At 42.0% G+C, this 15,899-nt stretch overlaps 1 protein-coding gene and 2 pseudogenes across 1 annotated transcript; all 3 read right to left on the minus strand.

Moving 5' to 3' along the window:
• Positions 1 to 364: 364 nt before the first annotated feature.
• On the minus strand, positions 365 to 1,625 carry LOC139931499 (trace amine-associated receptor 13c-like; annotated as a pseudogene).
• Positions 1,626 to 6,106: 4,481 nt separating this feature from the next.
• On the minus strand, positions 6,107 to 7,367 carry LOC144539834 (trace amine-associated receptor 1-like). Its single transcript, XM_078285913.1, is given in 3 exon segments — positions 6,107 to 6,926; positions 7,125 to 7,306; positions 7,308 to 7,367. Coding segments are annotated over 3 exon segments (1,062 nt in total).
• Positions 7,368 to 11,826: 4,459 nt separating this feature from the next.
• Positions 11,827 to 13,087, minus strand: LOC139931496 (trace amine-associated receptor 13c-like; annotated as a pseudogene).
• Between the last annotated feature and the right edge of the window lie 2,812 nt (positions 13,088 to 15,899).

Below are 15,899 nucleotides of genomic sequence, written 5' to 3' on the forward strand. Positions count from 1 at the left end.
AAGCACTTTGTAACTTTGTTTTGAAAAGTGCTATACAAATTAAGTTTATTATTATTATTATTATTATTATTATTATTATTATTATTATTATTATTATTATTATTATCATCATCATCATCATGATCAGTGGAAGGATGACAGGTTATATTCTAGTTACTGATAACAGAGGGAAACATAGTTGTCTATAGACATGATTTCTAAAGTTTTCAATCACAAACACGAGATACAATAATAGAACAGAACCATGTTTTTAATATGTCCATGCTTTTGGCCTTTTGAATAAAACAAACAAACAACAAAAACACAAAAAACTACATTAATCTCTTCATAGAAAAAGTCTGGTTTCAGTGACTCCACAGCCTCTCTACAGTATGTTGGCCTCACAGGAGTCAGGCTGCAGTATCTGAAGTGTAACAATCAGTTTAACAGCTTTTCTAAACCAGGGATAGAAAAAGGCATAGATCACAGGGTTTAAACAGGAGTTACAATAGAACAGAGAGATCACAAAGGCTTCAGACGTAATACTGGTCGAGGTGTCCTCAACTGCAAGAGAGAGACAGTAATATGGACAGAAACACATTAGAAACACAGCTATGACAATACCAAGAGTCCTGGCTGCTTTCATCTCAGATTTCTTAGCAGTTACAGTCACTGAACGCTGGAGTGTGACAGCCACAATGTGGGATCGCATGGCACGAGCCTGAGACACAGCCACCACAAATACTCTCATATACAGAACTATGATGACAGTAATGGGAGCAGTAAAGTTAAAAACAAGGTCAACAACTCCTGCAATGTAGTTAATAACAACCACACACTCTCCAACACAGGAATTATACCTGCCTGGATGCCTCAGTAAATCCTTTAGAAGGAGACCACTGCAGAAAGCAGGACAGACCCAACACAGACAAACACAGATTTTAACTCTTCTCTGAGTGATTTTGGTGGGGTAACACAGAGGGTCACAAATAGCCACATAGCGGTCGACTGATATGAGCACCATGTTTCCTACTGAGGCAGAGGTAATGATAAAGGCCACAAAGTAATACAGAACACACATGAAGTCACCCAGAAACCAGCAGCTAACTATGAAGAGGATTTCAGCCGGTATCAGGAGAAGGCCAGTGAGGAAGTCTGAGACAGCCAGGGAGAGGAGGAGGAGGTTGGTGGGGGTGTGGAGCTGCCTGAAGTGAAACAGGAGCATTATATTCATTAATAGTATTCATTTGTAGTATCAGTAGTATATCTCATCACTAGATATGGCAGATATCAAGCATTATGAAAATAGAAAAGCATTATTTAGCAACTTTTTTCATCAAATTGTGGTCCATAAGTCATTTGTTTTTGTAAGTCTGAATTGCATTGATAAAATCTTTGGCCACCTGTAGTGGGAGATGGAGATGATGACCAGCAGGTTGAGAGACACGGTGAGCAGAGAGATGGAGGACAGCAGAATGTAGAGGAGCATGACCTCAGAGTGAGGACGCATCTGCTTCCTGCAGGAAGTGTTGAGGAGCTGTGGAAAGCAGAGTTCACCTCCTTCCAGGGTCTCCATCATCAGAGAGAGAGGAGGAGAGGAGAAGCTGCTGAGGTCTGGCAGCTTTCTGACCAAAGCTCTCTATCATACAGATGATTTATCTCTCTATTCCCTTAATTTCCCCCCCCCCCCTCTCTCTCTCTCTCTCTCTCTCTCTCTCTCCCTCTCAGAGACTGATGTCCCTCCACCCCCCTTCCTCTGCATCATCCTTTCATCACTCTCTCTGCTGTCCTTTCTCTTCTCTTCCTCATGTGTCTTCTCCCCCATTGTCTCCTTTCCTCTCTCCTCCTTCCGTCCCAATCCCTCCTCCCCCCTTACCCATCCCTTTGCTCTCTTCTGTCACCCACCCCTCCCATCTGACTTCTCTTGCTGCTCCATTTTTTCTGTCTTCCACCTCGTCACCTCTCTTTCCTCCTACTGACCTCTCCCGCCTCCTCCCCCTCCAACTCTGATGTAAGAGGTTGTTTTCAGTTTATTGTGGATGACAGAAAGCCTCTCGTCTCTGAAAATAGGGTTAGGGTTAGGGAGAGATATGATCAATGTTAGAATGAAAAAAAAAGTCTGTAGGTGTAGAATGTAGTTGATTGAGGTGCTGTGACTTTCTCTTTCCACACTCAGTGAAAGCGGCATAATGTTGTGACCCCTTGTGATTTGGGATGCAATTGAACATCATATGACTCCATGCAAGGGTTGCACAATTAATTGTGTGTAATCATACATTCTGAAGGAATTCAAGTTGCACAACTCTTCTCCATTTTATGCTCTATGCTTTAATAATCACCAAACGTTTTCAGCTTCATGGCCTTCATCAGGGAGGGTTTCATTGTAATCATACAGTACATTGCAATTTTACTCACCACAATCTGACCAATGCTCTCTATCATACAGGTGATTTATTTCTCTCTTCCTTCCTTCATCTCACTCTCTCTCTCTCTCTCTCTTCATCTCTTTTTTTCTCTCTTCCCTTTTTGGCCCTCCCTTCCTCCTTCCCTCGCTATCATCCTCTTCATCTCCATCGTCATTGTTGCACACGTTAAATATTCTTTTAGATGACCGTAGCCACAAGCTGGTGCTTTCTGTGCTTTCATTCACACTGCCACAGCTTGCTTTTATGCAAATATACACTGATATTCAGTAATACATTATTATAAATCAAGTGATTTCTACAGTATTATATTAATCCGTTCCACTATTCCAACAATATTATCCCTGTACTCACATCATGACATAAAAGGGAAAAAAATAAATAAAAGTGTCTTTAAAGCAATAATAATCAAAATATGAGCAAGCACCATCTTTTATAACTGCTAATAAACTGAAACCATTACCAGAACCGTAGAAGCTCAAAGCAACAAAAGCTTAACCATAAGGCTAGCATGTTAGACTAAGCTAGCAGAGCTTCCCTGTGTTAAGCATGCTATGCTAGCAAACAAGCTTACCTTGTCTTCCAACTTTTAATTCCTACTACATACAAAACACTGAACTTTCTGGTTGGAGAAATTCAGCTGCGAGTCGCGCATGTGCCAAATCATAGGCAGGAGTGCAGTCCAAAAGCTATGTCTATAGGAAGCCAGGGTGTCTTCCAAACATGAATTCATATAGAGATAAACCTGTGACGTAATTTTTTGTCCAGTTATAGGCATGTGTGAGAGGTCGTACATAATCATGCCAATGTGTCTTCTCCTTATCCTTCAAGGTACCCAACATACTAAGGAGGGTCCGGTTGTAGCGCTCTACCGGATTCCCTCTAGGGTGGTAAGGGCTTGTTCTGACTTTGCGTATGCCTGCCAGGGAGCACAGTTCTCGGATGGTGTGAGATTCAAAATCTCTTCCCTGGTCGCTGTGGAGTCTTTCAAGAATCCCGTAATGGACTAAGAAGTGTTCCTATAGACATCTCACTACAGTATTGACCTTTTGATCTCTAGTTGGAATGGCCACGGTGTATTTTGTGAAATGGTCAGTGATGAAAAGAATATCTTTGAGGTTTCGGCTGTCTGGCTCTACTGAGAGAAAGTCCATGCAGACTTACTCCAATGGCCTGGTGGTCTAGATGTTAACTAAAGGAGCGTCTTCCGGTGTACACATCTCTCACAGACCTTCATTTTTCCTCTCAATGTCTGTAGCCATTCTTGGCCAGTAGAACCGAGACCTCGAAAGGTCAATAGTGCACTCGATCCCTAGGTGGCCCATATTGTTGTGAAGATTCTGAAATGCAGTAGGCCTGAGGATCTAAGGGAGCACAAACTGTAACAGGGTCTCTTTTTCACAAAGTTGTTTTCGGTAGAGTAGATCATTTTGAATCTCCAGATGCCTCCATTCCTTTAACACCAAGTTAAGGTCAGGGGAGTCTGCTTTGAAATTTGCAGGTAAGCTGTCTCCTGCTTCCATCAAGTGAATGACCTTGCCAATGACGGGATCATCCCTTTGCATCTGCTTGCAGCTTGCAGCGTCGAGCTTAGCTGTTGTAAGCACATAGGTTAATGGATTGTTGTCTGTAACAACGGTAAAGGTGTTACTGTACAGATAGTCATGACATTTTTCTGTTATGTCCCACTTGAGAGCCAGGAACTCAAGCTTATGAGCCGGGTATCTAGATTCACTGCGTGACAAGCCACAGCTCGGATAGGCAACCACTTGTTTCTTCCCATCATGCTCCTAGTATAGGGCAGCTCCTAAACCCGTTGTGCTAGCTTCCGTATGAAGGACGTATCAGCGTAGCCATGTCAACAGGAAGCGATGATAGATCGAAGTGCGTCCCAGAGCTGCTGCTGCAACTCCTTCACCCTCTGGCCTCGGCTCCTCCTGTGAGCGGCCCTTCTGATACAACACTAACACTTCTGAGTGTCACTCAAAACGAAGGTGGAGTGTTTAGGGGGCGTAACGGGATGGGGGGTCAGTGTCTTGCACGCGTGCTCCTAATGTTCTTCTGTGGTGTTTGACATAAAGTTTTATGACACATTATCGTCACCTACTGGCCTGGCATGCTTATGTGAGCGTTTTAAATCCGTTTTGCCTTCTCATGTGGAGAGATTTTCTAAAACACCATTGGTGTGGATGTGAATTTTTTTTTTAAAACGGAGGGGGGAAAAAAATGCGTTTCCAGAAATATCCATATACGTGTGGACAGGGTCTAAGTGCCCTGCAAATCTATTCTTTTATCTGCTTTACTCTACATGATGTTGTTTCCAAAGGATGCTATCTCCCTTACATGTTCCTTACTTTTATCAGAAGAATCTAGACTCATAAAACTTTATCCATCACTCCTCCCAGTGTTTAACCCTCCTATTATGTTCAAATGAACGTCTTTTATGTTTGGGGTCAAATTGACCCCAGCAATTTAAGTTACCCAAGTTTAGGTCTCAGTTGTTTTGTGTCTCTCTACTGACCATCTTAATAGCCCTGGAAATAAAACATGAATCCCCTCACCCTATCCTTTTGCATCAAATACTCATATTATGCAACTATCGAAAAATGCGCAAATCACCATAAAGTCTCATTGTTTTACCTAAAATGGAAAAAAAATATATGTTTTGGGGTTTGAAGGGCTTTATATTGCTTTTAAGTACTTATTTATGATTTCCATAACATTTGGAAATAAACACATTGTTTATTACCAAGGATGGTAACATTTATTATGTTCAGGGTTAGGGTTAGGTTTGGGAAAAAAACACCAGTAAAAAGTGAACTAGTCACCAGAATTGTCTACTAAGAGAAAATGAACTGGACAGTCTTTTCTGACACATTCTCCTTTAGATCGCATTAAATCACTACTACAGATTTACTTCCCAGTGTGTGTGTGTGTGTGTGTCAAAATTATCCCTTCTGATATGAAGCTGATTATTATATACATGAAGGGTTAGAGAGCTCGTCTTGTCATCAACAAGTCAAAGGTTCGATCCTGGAAACAGCCATTGTGTGTCCATCAACAGCCACGTGTCCAAATGTCCTTGAGCAACACACTGATGAGAGCATCAGCTAAATGCCACATCATCCCGTTTTACCCTGTTCTATCTTTTATTTCTCCTGTTTTTCATGTTTTATCTCTTATCTATTTTATCTCTTTTATTCCTCCTGTCATATTTGTCCAGTTTCTAACTCCTGTTTTATTTTGTTTCATCTCTCCTCTCAGCCTCCTTTCAACTCTTTTATGATGTTGTATTTCTTTTTCCCTGTTTCTCTGCTTGAGTTGATGTTGATTTTACCTTGTTTCTTTAAAGCACTTTGTAACTTTGTTTTGAAAAGTGCTATACAAATTAAGTTTATTATTATTATTATTATTATTATTATTATTATTATTATTATTATTATTATCATCATCATCATCATGATCAGTGGAAGGATGACAGGTTATATTCTAGTTACTGATAACAGAGGGAAACATAGTTGTCTATAGACATGATTTCTAAAGTTTTCAATCACAAACACGAGATACAATAATAGAACAGAACCATGTTTTTAATATGTCCATGCTTTTGGCCTTTTGAATAAAACAAACAAACAACAAAAACACAAAAAACTACATTAATCTCTTCATAGAAAAAGTCTGGTTTCAGTGACTCCACAGCCTCTCTACAGTATGTTGGCCTCACAGGAGTCAGGCTGCAGTATCTGAAGTGTAACAATCAGTTTAACAGCTTTTCTAAACCAGGGATAGAAAAAGGCATAGATCACAGGGTTTAAACAGGAGTTAAAATAGTACAGAGCGATCACAAAGGCTTCAGACGTAATACTGGTCGAGGTGTCCTCAACTGCAAGAGAGACACAGTAAAATGGACAGAAACATATTAGAAACACAACTACAGCAATACCAAGAGTTCTGGCTGCTTTCCTCTCAGATTTCTTAGCAGTTACAGTCACTGAACGCTGGAGTGTGACAGCCACAGTGTGGGATCGCATGGCACGAGCCTGAGACACAGCCACCACAAATACTCTCATATACAGAACTATGATGACAGTAATGGGAGCAGTAAAGTTAAAAACAAGGTCAACAACTCCTGCAATGTAGTTAATAACAACCACACACTCTCCAACGCAGGAATTATACCTGCCTGGATGCCTCAGTAAATCCTTTAGAAGGAGACCACTGCAGAAAGCAGGACAGACCCAACACAGACAAACACAGATTTTAACTCTTCTCTGAGTGATTTTGGTGGGGTAACACAGAGGGTCACAAATAGCCACATAGCGGTCGACTGATATGAGCACCATGTTTCCTACTGAGGCAGAGGTAATGATAAAGGCCACAAAGTAATACAGAACACACATGAAGTCACCCAGAAACCAGCAGCTAACTATGAAGAGGATTTCAGCCGGTATCAGGAGAAGGCCAGTGAGGAAGTCTGAGACAGCCAGGGAGAGGAGGAGGAGGTTGGTGGGGGTGTGGAGCTGCCTGAAGTGAAACAGGAGCATTATATTCATTAATAGTATTCATTTGTAGTATCAGTAGTATATCTCATCACTAGATATGGCAGATATCAAGCATTATGAAAATAGAAAAGCATTATTTAGCAACTTTTTTCATCAAATTGTGGTCCATAAGTCATTTGTTTTTGTAAGTCTGAATTGCATTGATAAAATCTTTGGCCACCTGTAGTGGGAGATGGAGATGATGACCAGCAGGTTGAGAGACACGGTGAGCAGAGAGATGGAGGACAGCAGAATGTAGAGGAGCATGGCCTCAGAGTGAGGACGCATCTGCTTCCTGCAGGAAGTGTTGAGGAGCTGTGGAAAGCAGAGTTCACCTCCTTCCAGGGTCTCCATCATCAGAGAGAGAGGAGGAGAGGAGAAGCTGCTGAGGTCTGGCAGCTTTCTGACCAAAGCTCTCTATCATACAGATGATTTATCTCTCTATTCCCTTAATTTCCCCCCCCCCCCCCCCCTCTCTCTCTCTCTCTCTCTCTCTCTCTCCCTCTCAGAGACTGATGTCCCTCCACCCCCCTTCCTCTGCATCATCCTTTCATCACTCTCTCTGCTGTCCTTTCTCTTCTCTTCCTCATGTGTCTTCTCCCCCATTGTCTCCTTTCCTCTCTCCTCCTTCCGTCCCAATCCCTCCTCCCCCCTTACCCATCCCTTTGCTCTCTTCTGTCACCCACCCCTCCCATCTGACTTCTCTTGCTGCTCCATTTTTTCTGTCTTCCACCTCGTCACCTCTCTTTCCTCCTACTGACCTCTCCCGCCTCCTCCCCCTCCAACTCTGATGTAAGAGGTTGTTTTCAGTTTATTGTGGATGACAGAAAGCCTCTCGTCTCTGAAAATAGGGTTAGGGTTAGGGAGAGATATGATCAATGTTAGAATGAAAAAAAAAGTCTGTAGGTGTAGAATGTAGTTGATTGAGGTGCTGTGACTTTCTCTTTCCACACTCAGTGAAAGCGGCATAATGTTGTGACCCCTTGTGATTTGGGATGCAATTGAACATCATATGACTCCATGCAAGGGTTGCACAATTAATTGTGTGTAATCATACATTCTGAAGGAATTCAAGTTGCACAACTCTTCTCCATTTTATGCTCTATGCTTTAATAATCACCAAACGTTTTCAGCTTCATGGCCTTCATCAGGGAGGGTTTCATTGTAATCATACAGTACATTGCAATTTTACTCACCACAATCTGACCAATGCTCTCTATCATACAGGTGATTTATTTCTCTCTTCCTTCCTTCATCTCACTCTCTCTCTCTCTCTCTCTTCATCTCTTTTTTTCTCTCTTCCCTTTTTGGCCCTCCCTTCCTCCTTCCCTCGCTATCATCCTCTTCATCTCCATCGTCATTGTTGCACACGTTAAATATTCTTTTAGATGACCGTAGCCACAAGCTGGTGCTTTCTGTGCTTTCATTCACACTGCCACAGCTTGCTTTTATGCAAATATACACTGATATTCAGTAATACATTATTATAAATCAAGTGATTTCTACAGTATTATATTAATCCGTTCCACTATTCCAACAATATTATCCCTGTACTCACATCATGACATAAAAGGGAAAAAAATAAATAAAAGTGTCTTTAAAGCAATAATAATCAAAATATGAGCAAGCACCATCTTTTATAACTGCTAATAAACTGAAACCATTACCAGAACCGTAGAAGCTCAAAGCAACAAAAGCTTAACCATAAGGCTAGCATGTTAGACTAAGCTAGCAGAGCTTCCCTGTGTTAAGCATGCTATGCTAGCAAACAAGCTTACCTTGTCTTCCAACTTTTAATTCCTACTACATACAAAACACTGAACTTTCTGGTTGGAGAAATTCAGCTGCGAGTCGCGCATGTGCCAAATCATAGGCAGGAGTGCAGTCCAAAAGCTATGTCTATAGGAAGCCAGGGTGTCTTCCAAACATGAATTCATATAGAGATAAACCTGTGACGTAATTTTTTGTCCAGTTATAGGCATGTGTGAGAGGTCGTACATAATCATGCCAATGTGTCTTCTCCTTATCCTTCAAGGTACCCAACATACTAAGGAGGGTCCGGTTGTAGCGCTCTACCGGATTCCCTCTAGGGTGGTAAGGGCTTGTTCTGACTTTGCGTATGCCTGCCAGGGAGCACAGTTCTCGGATGGTGTGAGATTCAAAATCTCTTCCCTGGTCGCTGTGGAGTCTTTCAAGAATCCCGTAATGGACTAAGAAGTGTTCCTATAGACATCTCACTACAGTATTGACCTTTTGATCTCTAGTTGGAATGGCCACGGTGTATTTTGTGAAATGGTCAGTGATGAAAAGAATATCTTTGAGGTTTCGGCTGTCTGGCTCTACTGAGAGAAAGTCCATGCAGACTTACTCCAATGGCCTGGTGGTCTAGATGTTAACTAAAGGAGCGTCTTCCGGTGTACACATCTCTCACAGACCTTCATTTTTCCTCTCAATGTCTGTAGCCATTCTTGGCCAGTAGAACCGAGACCTCGAAAGGTCAATAGTGCACTCGATCCCTAGGTGGCCCATATTGTTGTGAAGATTCTGAAATGCAGTAGGCCTGAGGATCTAAGGGAGCACAAACTGTAACAGGGTCTCTTTTTCACAAAGTTGTTTTCGGTAGAGTAGATCATTTTGAATCTCCAGATGCCTCCATTCCTTTAACACCAAGTTAAGGTCAGGGGAGTCTGCTTTGAAATTTGCAGGTAAGCTGTCTCCTGCTTCCATCAAGTGAATGACCTTGCCAATGACGGGATCATCCCTTTGCATCTGCTTGCAGCTTGCAGCGTCGAGCTTAGCTGTTGTAAGCACATAGGTTAATGGATTGTTGTCTGTAACAACGGTAAAGGTGTTACTGTACAGATAGTCATGACATTTTTCTGTTATGTCCCACTTGAGAGCCAGGAACTCAAGCTTATGAGCCGGGTATCTAGATTCACTGCGTGACAAGCCACAGCTCGGATAGGCAACCACTTGTTTCTTCCCATCATGCTCCTAGTATAGGGCAGCTCCTAAACCCGTTGTGCTAGCTTCCGTATGAAGGACGTATCAGCGTAGCCATGTCAACAGGAAGCGATGATAGATCGAAGTGCGTCCCAGAGCTGCTGCTGCAACTCCTTCACCCTCTGGCCTCGGCTCCTCCTGTGAGCGGCCCTTCTGATACAACACTAACACTTCTGAGTGTCACTCAAAACGAAGGTGGAGTGTTTAGGGGGCGTAACGGGATGGGGGGTCAGTGTCTTGCACGCGTGCTCCTAATGTTCTTCTGTGGTGTTTGACATAAAGTTTTATGACACATTATCGTCACCTACTGGCCTGGCATGCTTATGTGAGCGTTTTAAATCCGTTTTGCCTTCTCATGTGGAGAGATTTTCTAAAACACCATTGGTGTGGACGTGAATTTTTTTTTTAAAACGGAGGGGAGAAAAAATGCGTTTCCAGAAATATCCATGTACGCGTGGACAGGGTCTAAGTGCCCTGCAAATCTATTCTTTTATCTGCTTTACTCTACATGATGTTGTTTCCAAAGGATGCTATCTCCCTTACATGTTCCTTACTTTTATCAGAAGAATCTAGACTCATAAAACTTTATCCATCACTCCTCCCAGTGTTTAACCCTCCTATTATGTTCAAATTAAGTCTTTTATGTTTGGGGTCAAATTGACCCCAGCAATTTAAGTTACCCAAGTTTAGGTCTCAGTTGTTTTGTGTCTCTCTACTGACCATCTTAATAGCCCTGGAAATAAAACATGAATCCCCTCACCCTATCCTTTTGCATCAAATATTCATATTATGCAACTATCGAAAAATACGCAAATCACCATAAAGTCTCATTGTTTTACCTAAAATGGAAAAAAAAAAAAATGTTTTGGGGTTTGAAGGGCTTTATATTGCTTTTAAGTACTTATTTATGGTTTCCATAACATTTGGAAATAAACACATTGTTTATTACCAAGGATGGTAACATTTATTATGTTCAGGGTTAGGGTTAGGTTTGGGAAAAAAACACCAGTAAAAAGTGAACTAGTCACCAGAATTGTCTACTAAGAGAAAATGAACTGGACAGTCTTTTCTGACACATTCTCCTTTAGATCGCATTAAATCACTACTACAGATTTACTTCCCAGTGTGTGTGTGTGTGTGTGTGTGTGTCAAAATGATCCCTTCTGATATGAAGCTGATTATTATATACATGAAGGGTTAGAGAGCTCGTTTTGTCATCAACAAGTCAAAGGTTCGATCCTGGAAACAGCCATTGTGTGTCCATCAACAGCCACGTGTCCAAATGTCCTTGAGCAACACACTGATGAGAGCATCAGCTAAATGCCACATCATCCCGTTTTACCCTGTTCTATCTTTTATTTCTCCTGTTTTTCATGTTTTATCTCTTATCTATTTTATCTCTTTTATTCCTCCTGTCATATTTGTCCAGTTTCTAACTCCTGTTTTATTTTGTTTCATCTCTCCTCTCGGCCTCCTTTCAACTCTTTTATGATGTTGTATTTCTTTTTCCCTGTTTCTCTGCTTGAGTTGATGTTGATTTTACCTTGTTTCTTTAAAGCACTTTGTAACTTTGTTTTGAAAAGTGCTATACAAATTAAGTTTATTATTATTATTATTATTATTATCATCATCATCATGATCAGTGGAAGGATGACAGGTTATATTCTAGTTACTGATAACAGAGGGAAACATAGTTGTCTATAGACATGATTTCTAAAGTTTTCAATCACAAACACGAGATACAATAATAGAACAGAACCATGTTTTTAATATGTCCATGCTTTTGGCCTTTTGAATAAAACAAACAAACAACAAAAACACAAAAAACTACATTAATCTCTTCATAGAAAAAGTCTGGTTTCAGTGACTCCACAGCCTCTCTACAGTATGTTGGCCTCACAGGAGTCAGGCTGCAGTATCTGAAGTGTAACAATCAGTTTAACAGCTTTTCTAAACCAGGGATAGAAAAAGGCATAGATCACAGGGTTTAAACAGGAGTTAAAATAGTACAGAGCGATCACAAAGGCTTCAGACGTAATACTGGTCAAGGTGTCCTCAACTGCAAGAGAGAGACAGTAAAATGGACAGAAACACATTAGAAACACAACTACAGCAATACCAAGAGTTCTGGCTGCTTTCCTCTCAGATTTCTTAGCAGTTACAGTCACTGAACGCTGGAGTGTGACAGCCACAATGTGGGATCGCATGGCACGAGCCTGAGACACAGCCACCACAAATACTCTCATATACAGAACTATGATGACAGTAATGGGAGCAGTAAAGTTAAAAACAAGGTCAACAACTCCTGCAATGTAGTTAATAACAACCACACACTCTCCAACGCAGGAATTATACCTGCCTGGATGCCTCAGTAAATCCTTTAGAAGGAGACCACTGCAGAAAGCAGGACAGACCCAACACAGACAAACACAGATTTTAACTCTTCTCTGAGTGATTTTGGTGGGGTAACACAGAGGGTCACAAATAGCCACATAGCGGTCGACTGATATGAGCACCATGTTTCCTACTGAGGCAGAGATGATGATAAAGGCCACAAAGTAATACAGAACACACATGAAGTCACCCAGAAACCAGCAGCTAACTATGAAGAGGATTTCAGCCGGTATCAGGAGAAGGCCAGTGAGGAAGTCTGAGACAGCCAGGGAGAGGAGGAGGAGGTTGGTGGGGGTGTGGAGCTGCCTGAAGTGAAACAGGAGCATTATATTCATTAATAGTATTCATTTGTAGTATCAGTAGTATATCTCATCACTAGATATGGCAGATATCAAGCATTATGAAAATAGAAAAGCATTATTTAGCAACTTTTTTCATCAAATTGTGGTCCATAAGTCATTTGTTTTTGTAAGTCTGAATTGCATTGATAAAATCTTTGGCCACCTGTAGTGGGAGATGGAGATGATGACCAGCAGGTTGAGAGACACGGTGAGCAGAGAGATGGAGGACAGCAGAATGTAGAGGAGCATGGCCTCAGAGTGAGGACGCATCTGCTTCCTGCAGGAAGTGTTGAGGAGCTGTGGAAAGCAGAGTTCACCTCCTTCCAGGGTCTCCATCATCAGAGAGAGAGGAGGAGAGGAGAAGCTGCTGAGGTCTGGCAGCTTTCTGACCAAAGCTCTCTATCATACAGCTGATTTATCTCTCTATTCCCTTAATTTCCTCCCCCCCCCCTCTCTCTCTCTCTCTCTCTCTCTCTCCCTCTCAGAGACTGATGTCCCTCCACCCCCCTTCCTCTGCATCATCCTTTCATCACTCTCTCTGCTGTCCTTTCTCTTCTCTTCCTCATGTGTCTTCTCCCCCATTGTCTCCTTTCCTCTCTCCTCCTTCCATCCCAATCCCTCCTCCCCCCTTACCCATCCCTTTGCTCTCTTCTGTCACCCACCCCTCCCATCTGACTTCTCTTGCTGCTCCATTTTTTCTGTCTTCCACCTCGTCACCTCTCTTTCCTCCTACTGACCTCTCCCGCCTCCTCCCCCTCCAACTCTGATGTAAGAGGTTGTTTTCAGTTTATTGTGGATGACAGAAAGCCTCTCGTCTCTGAAAATAGGGTTAGGGTTAGGGAGAGATATGATCAATGTTAGAATGAAAAAAAAAGTCTGTAGGTGTAGAATGTAGTTGATTGAGGTGCTGTGACTTTCTCTTTCCACACTCAGTGAAAGCGGCATAATGTTGTGACCCCTTGTGATTTGGGATGCAATTGAACATCATATGACTCCATGCAAGGGTTGCACAATTAATTGTGTGTAATCATACATTCTGAAGGAATTCAAGTTGCACAACTCTTCTCCATTTTATGCTCTATGCTTTAATAATCACCAAACGTTTTCAGCTTCATGGCCTTCATCAGGGAGGGTTTCATTGTAATCATACAGTACATTGCAATTTTACTCACCACAATCTGACCAATGCTCTCTATCATACAGGTGATTTATTTCTCTCTTCCTTCCTTCATCTCACTCTCTCTCTTTCTCTCTTCATCTCTTTTTTTCTCTCTTCCCTTTTTGGCCCTCCCTTCCTCCTTCCCTCGCTATCATCCTCTTCATCTCCATCGTCATTGTTGCACACGTTAAATATTCTTTTAGATGACCGTAGCCACAAGCTGGTGCTTTCTGTGCTTTCATTCACACTGCCACAGCTTGCTTTTATGCAAATATACACTGATATTCAGTAATACATTATTATAAATCAAGTGATTTCTACAGTATTATATTAATCCGTTCCACTATTCCAACAATATTATCCCTGTACTCACATCATGACATAAAAGGGAAAAAAATAAATAAAAGTGTCTTTAAAGCAATAATAATCAAAATATGAGCAAGCACCATCTTTTATAACTGCAAATAAACTGAAACCATTACCAGAACCGTAGAAGGACTGGAGAGGATGTTAATTTTTCAATTATGCCCTCAAAGGCTTGCTGACAAGCAGGACTCCAGCGTTCACCAAAGGGTTCTTTTGGATTCAGGTATTTGCCATCACTCAAGTTGGTCTTACACCCCTTATGCTGGGGTGGGTAGCCGGCAGTAAGACAGGTAATTGGTTTCACTATTTTTGAGTAGTCCTTAACAAATCTCCGGTAGTAACCGGTGAATCCCTGGAAGGACTGAAGTTCTTTCAAGGTCTGGGGTCTTGGCCACATTTTTAAGGCTTGGGTTTTCTCAGGGTCAGTTTTTATGCCATCTCTGGAAACGATATGCCCGAGGTAGAGGACAGAGGTCTGGAAGAATTTGCTTATCAAGTGAGAGCTTAAGACCATATTCTCTTAGGCTGTTTAGGACATGACTAAACCGGATTTCATGCTCTTCCAATGTACTTGAGAATATGATCAAATCATCAAGAAAGACAAGAACTTCTTTCAAATTGATGTCTTTCATGCACTTCTTTATGAGCCTCGGGGGCATTAGTCACCCCCTGGGACATACGATTGAACTTGCAGAATCCAAAGGGGCACACAAATGCTGTCTTTGGCTTGTCTGTCTCATTCATCACAATTTGGTAATATCTGGATTTTAAGTCAATTACTGAAAACCATTGAGATCCAGCAAGGGCTGAAAATGACTCCTCCATGTTTGGCAATGCGTAGGCATCTTTAATGATTTGCAAATTAAGCTTCTGATAATCCACACAAAGGCGTACATCTCCATTTTTCTTTCTTACTACGACAACTGGTGATGAAAACAGGGACTCGGACTCTCTGATGATGCCTGCATCTAGAAGAGTGCAGGTGTTTCTTGACTGCCTCAAAGTCATGCGGGTGAATGGGGCGAGACCTCTGTTTGAATGGGGTCTCATCTTGAATTTTAATATGATGCTGGGTCCTAGTAGCATGGCCAAGGTCAAGGTCAAGGTCATGGTGTGAGAAGACGTCTGAGAAGGAGTTTAGCTTTTGAGTAATTCTTTGTTTCCATTCCTCAGAGAGAGGTGAACTACCAAAGTCAAAACTCAGGTCAGGCTTCTTTTCTGCATTCTGTTGTTGACTGAAACAGTTGGCAGTAGTTTCACAAGCAGCAACACCCTTCAATGTAGAGCTCTATGACACAATCGGGGGCAACCAGCTCAGCAATTACGCAGTTGGTGGGTAGCGTGATGTCGTGGTTGGTCTCTTTTGTAAGCAGCACAGTCACCTTGCCTGAGCCATGCTGGGGCAACGATATAAGGCAGCAATCCACAAGCACGCCACCTGGTAAAGATGAGCTGGTTGGTTGTTCCAGTAATGCCCACTGTTCTGTGTTGACACGGCTGGCACATATAAAACCCACAAGGAGCACTTTCTGATTGGCTGGCAGAACCTCTGGTGTCTGACCTCGAAGTTTCACTAGGCCAATTCTCCCACTGATAGCCTGTTTTTTCCTGATCTCCAGTGTTCTGAGGACCTGTTGGTAGCCATAACAAGGTGAGTTTCGGGCAGGTAAGGGTTTCTCACAGCACTGCTCAT

Source organism: Centroberyx gerrardi, chromosome 10 (assembly GCF_048128805.1).
Source record: "Centroberyx gerrardi isolate f3 chromosome 10, fCenGer3.hap1.cur.20231027, whole genome shotgun sequence".
NCBI lineage: Eukaryota > Metazoa > Chordata > Actinopteri > Beryciformes > Berycidae > Centroberyx > Centroberyx gerrardi.